Below are 13,121 nucleotides of genomic sequence, written 5' to 3'. Positions count from 1 at the left end.
TCCCAACTTTTTTGAGATGTGTTGATGCCATGAAATTTAAAATCAACTTATTTTTCCCTTAAAATGATACATTCTCTCAGTTTAAACATTTGATATGTCATCTATGTTGTATTCTGAATAAAATATTGAAATTTGAAACTTCCACATCATTGCATTCTGTTTTTATTCACAATTTGTACAGTGTCCCAACTTTTTTGGAATCGGGTTTGTAGTTCTTTGGCGTAGGCCCTGTCCGTAGCTCGCATCCAGAGGGCCAAGAATTCCTGCACTTCCTGCCTGAAGATGAAGGCAGGGGCGCAGCCAACCCCCTTGGGGTTAATGGACAGGGACCATCCTGGTGGTGATGGGGAGGATGGGGGTGAATGTCTGCTGCTTCAACTGCAAACGCAAACAGAGGGTAAGTGGCGATCTTATATATCCCAGTGTTAGATGGTGATTGGTTAGGTGATGATTGGTTAGGTCTATACGTAGTGAGTGATGCAAGATTGAGTCTTCCTGGCAGAACTTGCGCTGAAGCTTACATTTCTACCAGAAAGACTTGGGAGGCAAAATGTTTGGCAATAAACATTTATTAAACAACTGATCGCGACAAGGTGCGAATATGGAAAGGTATATAGTTCTTTGGCGTAGGCCCTGTCCATAGCTCGCATCCAGAGGGCCAAGAATTCCTGCACTTCCTGCCTGAAGATGAAGGCAGGGGCGCAGCCAACCCCTAAGAATGGTCAGAGACTTGCCTCTGGAGCGGGGCCTACCCCCAAAGAATTGAAGAAAGAAATTTCTACCCACCAGTTGAAGTTTCTTGAGGTTCCTGAATAACAAGATTAGAATGAAACTGTTAGTAAGATATCCGACGTAACATCCACCGAGCCGTGAGTGAAGCTTGTATTATAGTCATACTCTAGTGAACCTTCGTTGTGTGGAAACATTGTGGAAGTGGGAGGTTGTGAGGGAGTCAAGAGCCATAAAGGTTGGTTGGTTACTAGTAGGGGACTATTCTGAATATCCCTGGGGATTATAACTGTGAAACTAGAGCCTCGAAAGGCCACAACATAGAGACGAGGCCTCGATAGGCCACAACGTGTAGACGAGACCTCGATAGGCCACAACATGTAGACGAGACCTCGATAGGTCACGACAGAGACGAGGCCCCGATAGGCCACAACATTGAGACGAGACGAGGCCCCGATAGGCCACAACATTGAGACGAGGCCCCGATAGGCCACAACATAGACACGAGGCCCCGATAGGCCACGCCATAGACACGAGGCCCCGATAGGCCACGCCATAGAAACGAGGCCCCGCTAGGCCACGCCATAGAGACGAGGCCCCGGTAGGCCACGCCATAGAGACGAGGCCCCGGTAGGCCACGCCATAGAGACGAGGCCCCGGTAGGCCACGCCATAGAGACGAGGCCCCGGTAGGCCACGCCATAGAGACGAGGCCCCGATAGGCCACGCCATAGAGACGAGGCCCCCACGCCATAGAGACGAGGCCCCGATAGGCCACGCCATAGGGACGAGGCCCCGATAGGCCACAACACAGAGACGAGGCCTCGATGGGACACAACATAGAGACGAGTGTTGGGGGAAGCGAGACACCACCACCAGTAAATGCATGAAATACCTTGATCTTGACTTGAAAGAGCTTTTTGGGCTTCCATGATAGTTTTGGAGTCTTATGTAGGGCTCGAATGCAGACGACGACCATCTGCCCAACAGCTTTATTGAAATTCTGCGCTCAGCAGCTGTCGTAGCTGCTCCGATTCTAAAGGATTGTCCGGTATACAGGAGGGTCAATAGATCACATGTTCTGAACCAAGCTTTAGTGGCAGGGCGCCATTAAGTAAAATAAAAAGAGGGGAGTGGTAAGGAGTTATGAGACAAACTTTAAGATATTGCGTCATTGAAGTGATAGGCCGGGACAATAGACTGAGGCTTTGATAGGCATGACATGAAGATGGAACTTCGATACCCGGATGCGGAAGGCTGCAGTGACTAGTAATAGAATGTAATCAAAGAGTAAAGAATGAGAAAACGAGACACCACCACCACCAGTAGATGCATGAAAATACTTAGACAAAATGATCATAAAACCTGCCTAATCATGAGTGAAGCTTCAATACCATGATACTCAAGTGAATGAGCACTTCACCGTGTAATATGAGGAAAATAGACAACACCACCAGTATATCCATGAAAAATACATTGATCGTGACTTGAGAGTTTGCTGAGCCTTCAGGGTTTAACTAACGATTTCATTCTACCAAAACTCGGAGGGTAATTAAACATATGGGTGAAATTAATTCCATCAAGCTCCGGACATTCCCATTTTAGCAAGTACCAGCTGCTGCCATCAGGAAGAGACTGAGAATACCAGGTGTAAAACAATTAGACTTAAGTTTTCATTCCTGCCTCGATAAAATGTTGTATTTTTCTAGTGTAAAGTGTAAAAAAAAATCACTAGGTGCTCTCTTGAGCAACCCCGTGGCGAATCTCTTTCGTTCCTCTCTTTCAATAGAGGGCTCCTGCTTCCTGTTTCCTGCATCGCTGCCGGCAGCTTGTTTGTATCAGTGCGCTTACCACTTCGCTCTAATATTAGTGTATTTTATTATCGTTAATTATTATTGTCGTTGCTAACTTATCCTGATATCTCAATAACCCTGTTCCTGTTATTTACTTGGAAGAGTCTAAACCAAATGTGATAGTTAACTTAACGCCGTTAGCATAGCAATAGCGTGTTAGCTTGCTTTCTGTTCACACTGTGGAATATCATCTTGCCTCTGGTTTGTCTTGTGTGCTAACTGTTTCTCTTTTTAAGCGAGTATACTACGATCCATCGAGCAACCTTGGTAAGTTGGAATTGCACTTCAAATCCGGTGAGTTATGGCTTCTATTCCTATTATTGTTACTTGCACCTCATGTCATATGTTTAGCTTAGCCTTCTCTGTCAGCTGCGAGGGCTTTATATGCGATAAATGCAGGGAAATAGTTAGGCTGACAGAGAAGATCTTAGAATTAGAGTCTCGCATCCAATCTTTATCTGAGGATAGTAAGAGTTTAACGACGATAGAAAACACTTTGGATGCGAGCAACATTAGCGCACACAGCTCGGTTCCGGTTGAAAATCCCCCGCAGCTGGGAAACTTCGTGACTGTGAGACGGCGTAGTCGCAGGACAAAACATCACTCGACCGTTCCGATTACAGTCTCGAACAGGTTTGCCCCGCTCAGTGACGCACCGACTGAGAAACCTGCTGAAAGTGCCCTAGTTATCGGTGATTCTATTGTTCGGAACGTTAACATAGAGGCACCAGCCACCATAGTCAAATGTTTACCGGGAGCCAGAGCGCCTGACATCAAGTCAAATTTAAATGTGCTGGCTAAGGCTAATCGTAAATTCAGTAAGATTGTCATTCACGTCGGCACAAATGATGTTCGACTCCGTCAATCGGAGATCACAAAAGATAACATTAAAGAGGTGTGTGAGCTCGCAAGCATGATGTCAGACACTGTAATATTCTCTGGCCCCCTCACTGCTTATCGTGGTGATGAGATTTATAGCAGATTATCATCACTAAATGGCTGGTTGTCTGAGTGGTGCCTGCAGAATGATATAGTTTTTATAAATAACTGGAAGAGTTTTGAGGGCAGACCTGACCTGTTGAAACGAGATGGTCTCCATCCCTCCTGGGCTGGGACTTCCATCCTGTCTAGAAATATGGCAAAAAGTCTTAATGCTAATGCTAAAACTTGACTCGCTGGGGCCCAGGTCAGGGAGCAGACAGTATGGCTTAACCAACTGTCTGCTTGCCGTCTCACGTCGCAGAATACACAAAATGTACAACATGTAGTAATCCGTTCTCCCAAACATCACAAAATAGAGACTGTGTCTGTCCCCCGGATTAGCAAACATAAAATAATGCGTAAACCTCTTGAAAGTAATTTAATAAACGTTAAACAAACTAAACATGAACAAAATACAGATAATCAACTGTTACGACTCGGATTGCTAAATATTAGATCTCTCTCTAATAAAGCACTTTTTGTTAACGATATGATAACAGATCATAAAATAGACATGCTCTGTTTGACAGAAACATGGCTAAAACCAGATGATTATATTGCTTTAAATGAATCTGTCCCCCAAGATTATTATTATAAACACGAGCCTCGTCTAAAAGGCAGAGGGGGAGGTGTCGCAGCACTTTACAATAACTCTCTTAGCATTTCCCAGAAGTCGAACTCTAAATATAATTCTTTTGAAGTCATGGTTCTTCATGTTTCAACACCTAATACTAAAGATAAAACACTTTTTAAATTGATTCTAGCTATTGTATATAGGCCTCCAGGGCACCACACAGATTTTATTAAAGAATTTGGTGGGTTCTTATCAGAACTAGTACTGGCCGCAGATAGACTCCTTGTCGTTGGTGACTTTAACATCCACGTAGATAACGTTACAGATGCCTTAGGAATGGCTTTCAAAGACACTCTTAACTCCATGGGCATTAGTCAACATGTGTCAGGACCCACTCACCTTCGTAATCATACTTTAGATTTAATACTGTCTTACGGTATAAATGTGGACGACGTTAAAATCCTTCAGCAGAGTGAAGACATTTCGGATCATTATCTGGTATTATGTTTGCTTCACTGGCCTACGGCTGCAAATAAAACTCATTGTTACAAATATGGTAGAACAATAACTTCAACTACCAAAGATGCGTTTCTCGATAATCTGCCCGAATTGTCTCAAATCATGAGAAATAACGTTGAAGATCTTGACATTACCACTGAAAATTTTAATTCCACCTTCTCGGTAACGCTAGACAAAGTTGCTCCACTACGTTTAAAGAAGATTAAAAATGGCAGCCCCACACCGTGGTATAATGAACACACTCAGGCTCTAAAGAAAGCGGCCCGAAAAATGGAGCGCAACTTTAAGAAAACTAAATTAGAGGTATTTCGTACAGCATGGAAGGATAGTATTCGAAAATACAGGAAAGCCCTAAAAACTTCTAGATCCGCCTACTTTTCATCACTAATAGAAGAAAACCAGCACAACCCTAGGTTTTTATTTAACACGGTGGCTAAATTAACAAAAAATAAATCGTCAGTGACTTCTGATCCTGTATATCAGCATAGCAGTGATGAATTTATGAACTACTTCACATATAAAATCCAAGATATTAGAGAAAAAATTATAACAATGCAATCAGAAGTGAAACCCGCTGAACAAACTAACTACAGCGCCCTTAAGGAGAAAATGCAATTATTTTATACCGTAGATCAAGATGAGCTGTCTAAAATTATTAGATCATCTAAATCAACAACATGCATACTAGACCCTATACCTACAAATCTACTGAAAGAGATGCTCCCAGAAATTATAGATCCTCTTCTTGGTATTATTAACTCATCTCTGACATTAGGACATGTGCCTAAAGCATATAAGGTGGCTGTTATAAGGCCCCTTGTCAAAAAACCCCAACTCGACCCTAGAGAACTAAGGAACTACAGGCCTATATCGAATCTACCTTTCATATCTAAAGTTCTGGAAAAAGTAGTTTCAACTCAATTATGCTCCTTCCTCCAAAGGAATGACATCAATGAAGAATTCCAGTCTGGATTTAGAGCATGTCACAGTACAGAGACTGCTTTGATCAGAGTTACAAATGATCTGCTATTGGCGTCTGACCGAGGTTGTATCTCGTTATTGGTGCTGCTAGACCTTAGTGCTGCATTCGATACCATTGACCACAGCACACTCCTACATAGACTCGAAAATTATGTCGGCATTAAGGGAATAGCTTTGAAATGGTTTAAATCTTATTTATCCGACCGTTTTCAATTTGTAGCAATAAACAATGAGGTGTCACGCAAATCGCAAGTCCAGTACGGTGTACCACAGGGCTCAGTCTTAGGGCCTCTGCTCTTCGCATTATACATGCTACCTCTAGGAGATATAATAAAGCGACACGGAGTTAGCTTTCACTGTTATGCTGATGATACTCAACTTTATATTTCCTCGAAGCCTCATGAAACACAGCAGTTCCATCGAATAATGGAATGCATAGTCGATATAAAAAACTGGATGAGTAACAACTTTTTATTACTGAACTCGGACAAAACGGAAGTGTTACTTATTGGACCGAAAACTGCTATAAGTAACAACCAAGAATACTGTTTAACTATTGACGGATGTTCCATAAAACCCTCGTCGTCAGCAAAGAATCTTGGCGTTCTATTCGATAGTAATCTGTCATTTGAGAGCCACGTCGCCAACACCTGTAAAATTGCGTTTTTCCATTTTAAGAATATATCTAAACTACGTCATATGCTGTCAATCTCAGATGCAGAGAAGTTAATTCATGCATTCATGACATCAAGACTAGACTACTGTAATGCACTGTTAGGTGGTTGCCCTGCAGGCTTATTACAAAAACTCCAATTGGTCCAAAACGCGGCAGCTCGAGTTCTTACACGTACAAAAAAGTATGAACATATTAGCCCGGTTCTGTCAACCTTGCACTGGTTACCTATAAAGCATCGCGTTAACTTTAAAATCTTGCTTATTACCTATAAAGCCTTACATGGTTTAGCTCCTCAGTACTTGAATGAACTCCTTTTGTATTACAGTCCTTCACGTGCATTACGCTCTCAGGCGTCCTGTCAGTTGGTAATACCTAGAATTTCAAAATCAAGTGCAGGTGGTAGATCCTTTTCCTATCTAGCGCCTAAACTTTGGAATAGTCTTCCCTGCACTGTCCGGGAGGCAGACACACTCTGTCAGTTTAAATCTAGACTAAAGACGCATCTTTTTAATCTTGCATACACTACTCTTCCATAATATAAATCTTCAGAGGGTTTAGGCTGCATTAGTTAGATCAACCGGAACCAAAAACACAACTGATGTACTTGTTGCATCAAAGAGTACAGAACAGTACTCTACTCTCAGCCAGTCTTGTCTCATTGTTCCAAGGTTACCACAGCGAGCAGGATGCAGTTCATGGCCTGACCTGATGGTAGAGCGGAGAATGGGAAGTGGGGACCTGACAAGAGCTGAGATGATAGAGCTGGATAAAGAAGGACGCGGTCTCTTGACATGTCTTCACCACAAAACTTCAAATGCTATTAGATTATTAATGATAATCTTAAACTATAATTTATTTTATTATTAAGTTTATTTATTTTATTTAGCCTTGTTGTGCAAGTTCTCTGGAGCTTGTGCAGAGGCAGCAGCTTTTGCCAGAGGGGAACTGGAATCCCCTGGTTGGGCCTGGGTTCTCCTGAGGTTTTTTTTCTCGATTAGAGTTTTGGGTTCCTCGCCACCGTTTGCATACTGTTTTTGCACTATCTGCCTGACCGGGGGGGCTGCTTTAGAATCTTAAAGTTTTACTTAATTAATATTGCATATAGGAATTTATTATCTGTTATATTTGACCTGTGCTTCTCTCTCCTTTATCCTAAATGTGTGCTCTCACTGAGCGTGTGTGTGTGTGCGTACTTGTCTGTGTACGTACGTGTGTGTGTGTGTGTGTGTGTGTGTGTGTTGTGTGTGTGTGCGTGCGCATCCGTGTCTGTGTGTGTCTCTGTGTCTGTGTGTGTTGGTGCGTGTTGTGTGTGTGGAGTGTTTTGTGTGTGGGTGTGTCTGTCTTCTGTGTTTCAACCTTTTCTTGTTTTTGCAGGTACAACTTTGATTGTTTTGCTTGTAGTCAATGTGTCTCATGTGCAGCTGCTTTGTAACAATGAAAATTGTAAAAGCGCTATATAAATAAAGTTGAGTTGAGTTGAGTTGAGTTGAGTTGAGTAGTGACAAGGGATGGGCGATCTGATGATCTTAAATCGCGATCGATCTTGAAGGCACGAGGATCATGATCTTGGCTGTTGCCTAAAACAAGAGGTGTGTTCAACATCATTCAGCGACGCACAGACCCATTGGCGTTTGACGTTGAAGCACCGCGAGAGCGGAGCACTCTGTATGCTTTCGAATCGCTCTCGTCGTGCTGCGAGGTCTTATGGGTGCGTTACAGTTTTGCAAGAGCACTGGACAGAGCGGCTTGTTTGTGAGAAGTGTGCTTGTCCTTCTGCTTTTTTGTGTGTTATGCCAATTGAAGGTGCACTGCCCATTCACTTAGTTTTAGTCTATTTTTTTATTGAAACTCGTTCCGGCTGCATTGAGTTCATATAGCCAATATCTAGAGCCACGTGACTTCCGTGATGCGGACGTGGAATCCTGCCATTTAAATCTGTCATCTTCCGGTTCCGCGTGTATGAGTGAATGTTTTGCAGTTTAACATGCTACACACGTGACACTCATGGAATTGTATGTGTCTCACTGTATGAGTGCGTATACATAAACATCATGTCCAGAGTTGCCCTGAGAGTTTAGACGTTGCACTGGGGTCATATGGCAAATACGTATTTTTCTGTGTCTTTGGTGTGCTAAAGCTGCCCATGCATGTGTTGGGCATGTAAATTTGCTAAATGAAAGTGTGGGACAAAAGATGCATTCTATCTAAGAGCAAATGCTCACCCGGACCTGCCTGAGAACACCTTGTGTAACCACACCCCCGCAATATACGTCAGTTCGTGGTATGATTTGACTAAGACCGGCCAAGGTGGGAACACCTGTCAGTACAATTGCTATGGAACCTGATGTTCCAAATTGGTAAGAGGCATTACATTTCCGTCACACGCTTGCAGTATTCAACCAATCACTACGCACTGGTGAACTGGCCAATCGTAGCACACCTCGCTTTTCAGAGCGATGAGCTTTGTAAAAAAAAAACAAGCATTTCAGAGAGGCGGGGCAAGGAGATACAAACAGGCACGGCATGTGGAAATACGGTGCCTTTGACCTTAAATCATGTATACACATTACATTACATCCAAAACAAACCATAATATTCGTTCCAGCCGTGTCATATCACCCCTTTAACTTATCGCTGTCTTCATAACAACTGAAATAAAGCAAACTAAACTGAACACCCAAATACCACAAACAAGATGAAACGAAATTGAATGCTTTGAGGATGAGAGTGATAGTCAGGTTAAATATCCAGCTAAAGTTTAACAATTAAAGAGTAATTATTTAGTGTTTTTTAAGGTCCTTGAAAACAGACGGAGCCGCGAGCGCAATCGCGCGGCCAGTGTAAACCATTCTTTGCTCGTGCAATGAAATATATACTTTTAACAGAGATAAATGCACGCTGCACAAGCATGGATTCTCTGGGAAAGAGGCAACCACAGAATTTAAGCACTCACGCTCAACGTTGTATGTGAAAATAGGGCCTGTGGAGGCTAAAGTAAAACGGCATTTCCCCGTATCTTGCTATAAATCTGCCATCATAATTAAACACCACAGTTAAATGCAGGGAAGCATGACCGATTTTTCCTCCAATAGGAAAAAAATGCCATGATGATAAAGCCAAAACAATATGACATTCTGGAAAAGAGGTTGCAGACTGATCAACTGTCACGATCGCCATGCTGGCCATTAGCTGAACGGCCGCCAGGAAGGGAAAGCAATAAAAGCAAGTATACCTTACCTGTTTCCGATATTCTTAGTTGGTAAAAACAAGCGAGGGCGGTTATGAAACGTTTTACATCTCCCTGCTCTGCTCAGCTGTTCCGATGTAAACGTGCGCTATACGCGAGACCATTTGTGATTTGCACGCTTCAAATCAATCGAAATTGGTGGTAGCTTTAAGGAACAAACTCTGCATATGAAGTTGTTTCATGTTAAAGCACTTCGAAAGCACTAACATACGCAGCATCTTGCATATAAACTCAGAGATGCCCTTTGAGAGCTTTCCAACTCGGCTGTTGTATGAAACGCCTGCCATGCACTATAGAGGTTTGAGCGACGAGTGTATTAAACGAACCAGAAATCACTGAATCCCGAAAAATCTGGGAAAGCAAGTGACTATATGAGCTGGAAGGATCGCAGCAGAGTAGCCTAGCATGAATTAGCAAATAGCCGTGTAGTCACAAATATCATCCGTAACGTCCTTAAATCACGACTGAACGATCGCATGAATGTCTGCTGCTTCAACTGCAAACGCAAACAGAGGGTAAGTGGCGATCTTATATATTCCAGTGTTAGATGGTGATTGGTTAGGTGATGATTGGTTAGGTCTATACGTAGTGAGTGATGCAAGATTGAGTCTTCCTGGCAGAACTTGCGCTGAAGCTTACATTTCTCCCTCAAAATACTAGCGTCTTCCTGATGCCCGCAAATATTGACAATTTCCCGGAAACAACGAGACTGACCGTGAAAAAGAACCATCGGAACGTAGTCGCGAACGGACTCACGGTTTTCGCGAGGTGGGATGTCTTTATTCAGCAACCACAATCGCAAACAATGTAGTGGAGATCAACGCGGCTTGAGCAGCTCATGAGAGAACACAGACCGGCTGGAGATCGCTAAACTCTTGTTTATTGACTTGAGATCCTTAACGGCGCTTACACAGTGAGAGCCATTGGCGTATGATTGCCAGAAATTAAGTCACCCACTGGCAGAAAACTTATGTTTTTAACCTTTCATCCCTGTTTGGGGGATCCGAGCTCCTGTTATCTGGTGACCGCAAGCATGAACGATCGTACAGCAGAGGGGCGTACAACAATCTGTAATATTTATCTTCTATTTTTTTCAACAAAGACTAAAAGAGTTTTTGGGCAAGTTTTTATTTTATAACTACATTTTAGTCTCATAATTTTTCGTCAACGATATTGCATGCTGCTGATATAGTCTTAGTTGTCGTTTAATAGCCTTACTTTTTGTCTTGTCATCATCTTGTCTTCGTCCTGGGAAAATAGTCGTAGAAAAATATTGTTCGTCATTATTTTCATTAACGAAATTAACACTACTTCAGAACAGTAAATAGATTGAGAATCATAGAGTTTGCAGGACCCACATAGATAACTGACAGCAAAATGTGAGCTGCTGTGGAGCACAGAGAGGTGCTGACTCTCTGCAGAGGCAAATAATGACTGTGACCCATGAACACAGAATATGTGATAGTCTCATTATCACAAAGTGCAGGAAAACTTTGAAACTAATAAAATGCAGCGTTTCCCCTGATTATGTCGCTCTGCTGAGGTATGAGGTGCACACTAATGAAGAATAATGAACAAGGCCAGCGCCCTCACCTGGAACACTGCTTCACCAGTGGAGGAATGTCTGCTGTGACATCTCACCAAGAATCCCATATTGTGCGGATAAACTGGAATCATGGCTGCAAAGAATAAGTGCAGAGTTTGTGGTCGACTGACTCATTCATTCACATGCGGAAGGGTTGCAGGAAATTTGAATAGATGGAATAATATAACATTTTAAATTTGCCATTATTTGCTATTTGGGATGTTACTTATTAAAAATAAAAGAGCTAGAGCGTGACATCAAATCCTGTTGCTGATATTCACTGCCGTGTCCTAAGTAATTCTGCATCAAAGCTAGTCTAGTGTGACCGCACTTTCTGACATGCATACTAATGAAATAAGGACTATTATCAGAACAGTGAAGCATGACAGAAATGTGCATGGACATTGGACACATTCATAACAAAGATTAAAATCTAAAAATTTGTTTGCCAAACCACTTTAAAACACACCTGACTGCAATGTTCACATCTATGAGTTATAATACAGGCTACCTGGTAAATTGTATCACAAAGCATTCCCATTCATCTTAAAGGTGGTTGCTTACTGACGCATTCAGCCCCAGAAGTATGAGACTAGAACTTCATTTTTAAGACATAGAGCCATAAATTCCATGTGACTGATCACTCTGGAAACTCATTAAAATGACATCCTGACAGATGATTGGCTGATGAGACTGCACTCTCAAACCCTTCGCTAGTCATATATTGCAATTCTGCTTCAAGCAAATGCATGAGCTGTGATGTCAAAAGCAGCATATAGGCAAACATATATGAATAAATAATCAACAAACAAATTAAGTAAGTAATACCAGTCACATGGTTAAACATATTAATAGGATCAAACTTACAGTATATGTTGCCTGCAGTACTTATTTTCAGTAGAATCATTGGATGGCTGTTAAAAAACCTATATGATGCAGTTACAACATCTACCTGCTGAATCTAACTATCCAAACCCCTAGTCATGCAGCAGCTGTTCAGCCTATGTTCTGTAGCAATAATGTCTAAGGCTAAATAACACAAAACTGGAAACATCTTAGGAGTTTTTAAGTTATGATCATGATAATATCATGAATATGACAACATGTCCAGACCTAACCTTCTTATTAAAGACTAACCAAACTTTGACCTCCAGGTTTAAAGTCCATGGTTTAAAATCCGCAGTCCGTAACCTTTGCCTCCTATAGTTCAAACATTAGATTGCTGGTTAGTTTACATGTTTATTAAGTGGTTTAAAAGATGTCAAACTGACATCATGAAATCATACCCGACAGCTTTATATCTTATATAACTTATATATCATTATTATAGGCTCATCGTTCTGAATCAGGTGTAAAGTAAGGTGACATTTTATTCAGATTGCAGCATTAGGTAAACCAGAAGACTTGGATTAGTTCACTTGGAACCAAAAGTTAGCTTACTTTTAAACATTGCATGGGCCATACTTGTAACATAGTGTACGACTTTAGAAGACAGACATTTATTACAACTAAAATTTAATTAAATCTTGCCTTTTAAAGGTCCAGCGTATGAAATGTGGCATCATTCCAGCGACTTTGCAAATTGCAACCAATGGCTCACTCCACCCCTCCCTTTCAAAGCACTACGGTGGTTGACACAGAACTAAGATGTCGTCACGTTTTCGCTTCTTTGCCGAAGGAGAACGTATTTATGAAACACGCTCTGTAGAGCAGTTTGTCCGTTTAGGGCTACTGTAGAAACAGCATGGCGAATTCCATGCAAGGGGACCTGTGGTGCATGTAGATATAGCTCATTCTAAGGTAAAAAAACATAAAGTTTCATTATGCAAGGTCTTTATATTGAAGACGTATGTATATAACATTGCATTTCTGTAATTAGATCCTTCAAAAAATGAAATTAAATGAATAAAAGGGGACAACACAAGTTGTGTAAAACCAACTCATCAACACAGATTGTTTTTTTAACACAACCGTTTT

The 13,121-nt window shown here is 41.7% G+C and overlaps 1 protein-coding gene across 1 annotated transcript; it reads left to right on the top strand.

The window, feature by feature from the left end:
* Nucleotides 1-2,529: 2,529 nt before the first annotated feature.
* Nucleotides 2,530-3,764, top strand: LOC130553281 (uncharacterized). Its single transcript, XM_057332153.1, has one exon. The coding sequence runs from the start codon at nt 2,883-2,885 to the stop codon at nt 3,750-3,752; it is 870 nt and encodes a 289-aa protein (XP_057188136.1). The 5' UTR covers nt 2,530-2,882; the 3' UTR covers nt 3,753-3,764.
* Nucleotides 3,765-13,121: the final 9,357 nt, after the last annotated feature.

This window comes from Triplophysa rosa, linkage group LG4 (assembly GCF_024868665.1).
Source record: "Triplophysa rosa linkage group LG4, Trosa_1v2, whole genome shotgun sequence".
NCBI classification, from domain to species: Eukaryota; Metazoa; Chordata; class Actinopteri; order Cypriniformes; family Nemacheilidae; genus Triplophysa; species Triplophysa rosa.
The sequence above is the reverse complement of the archived record's forward strand: the minus strand, read 5'-3'. Positions and strand labels throughout refer to the sequence as shown.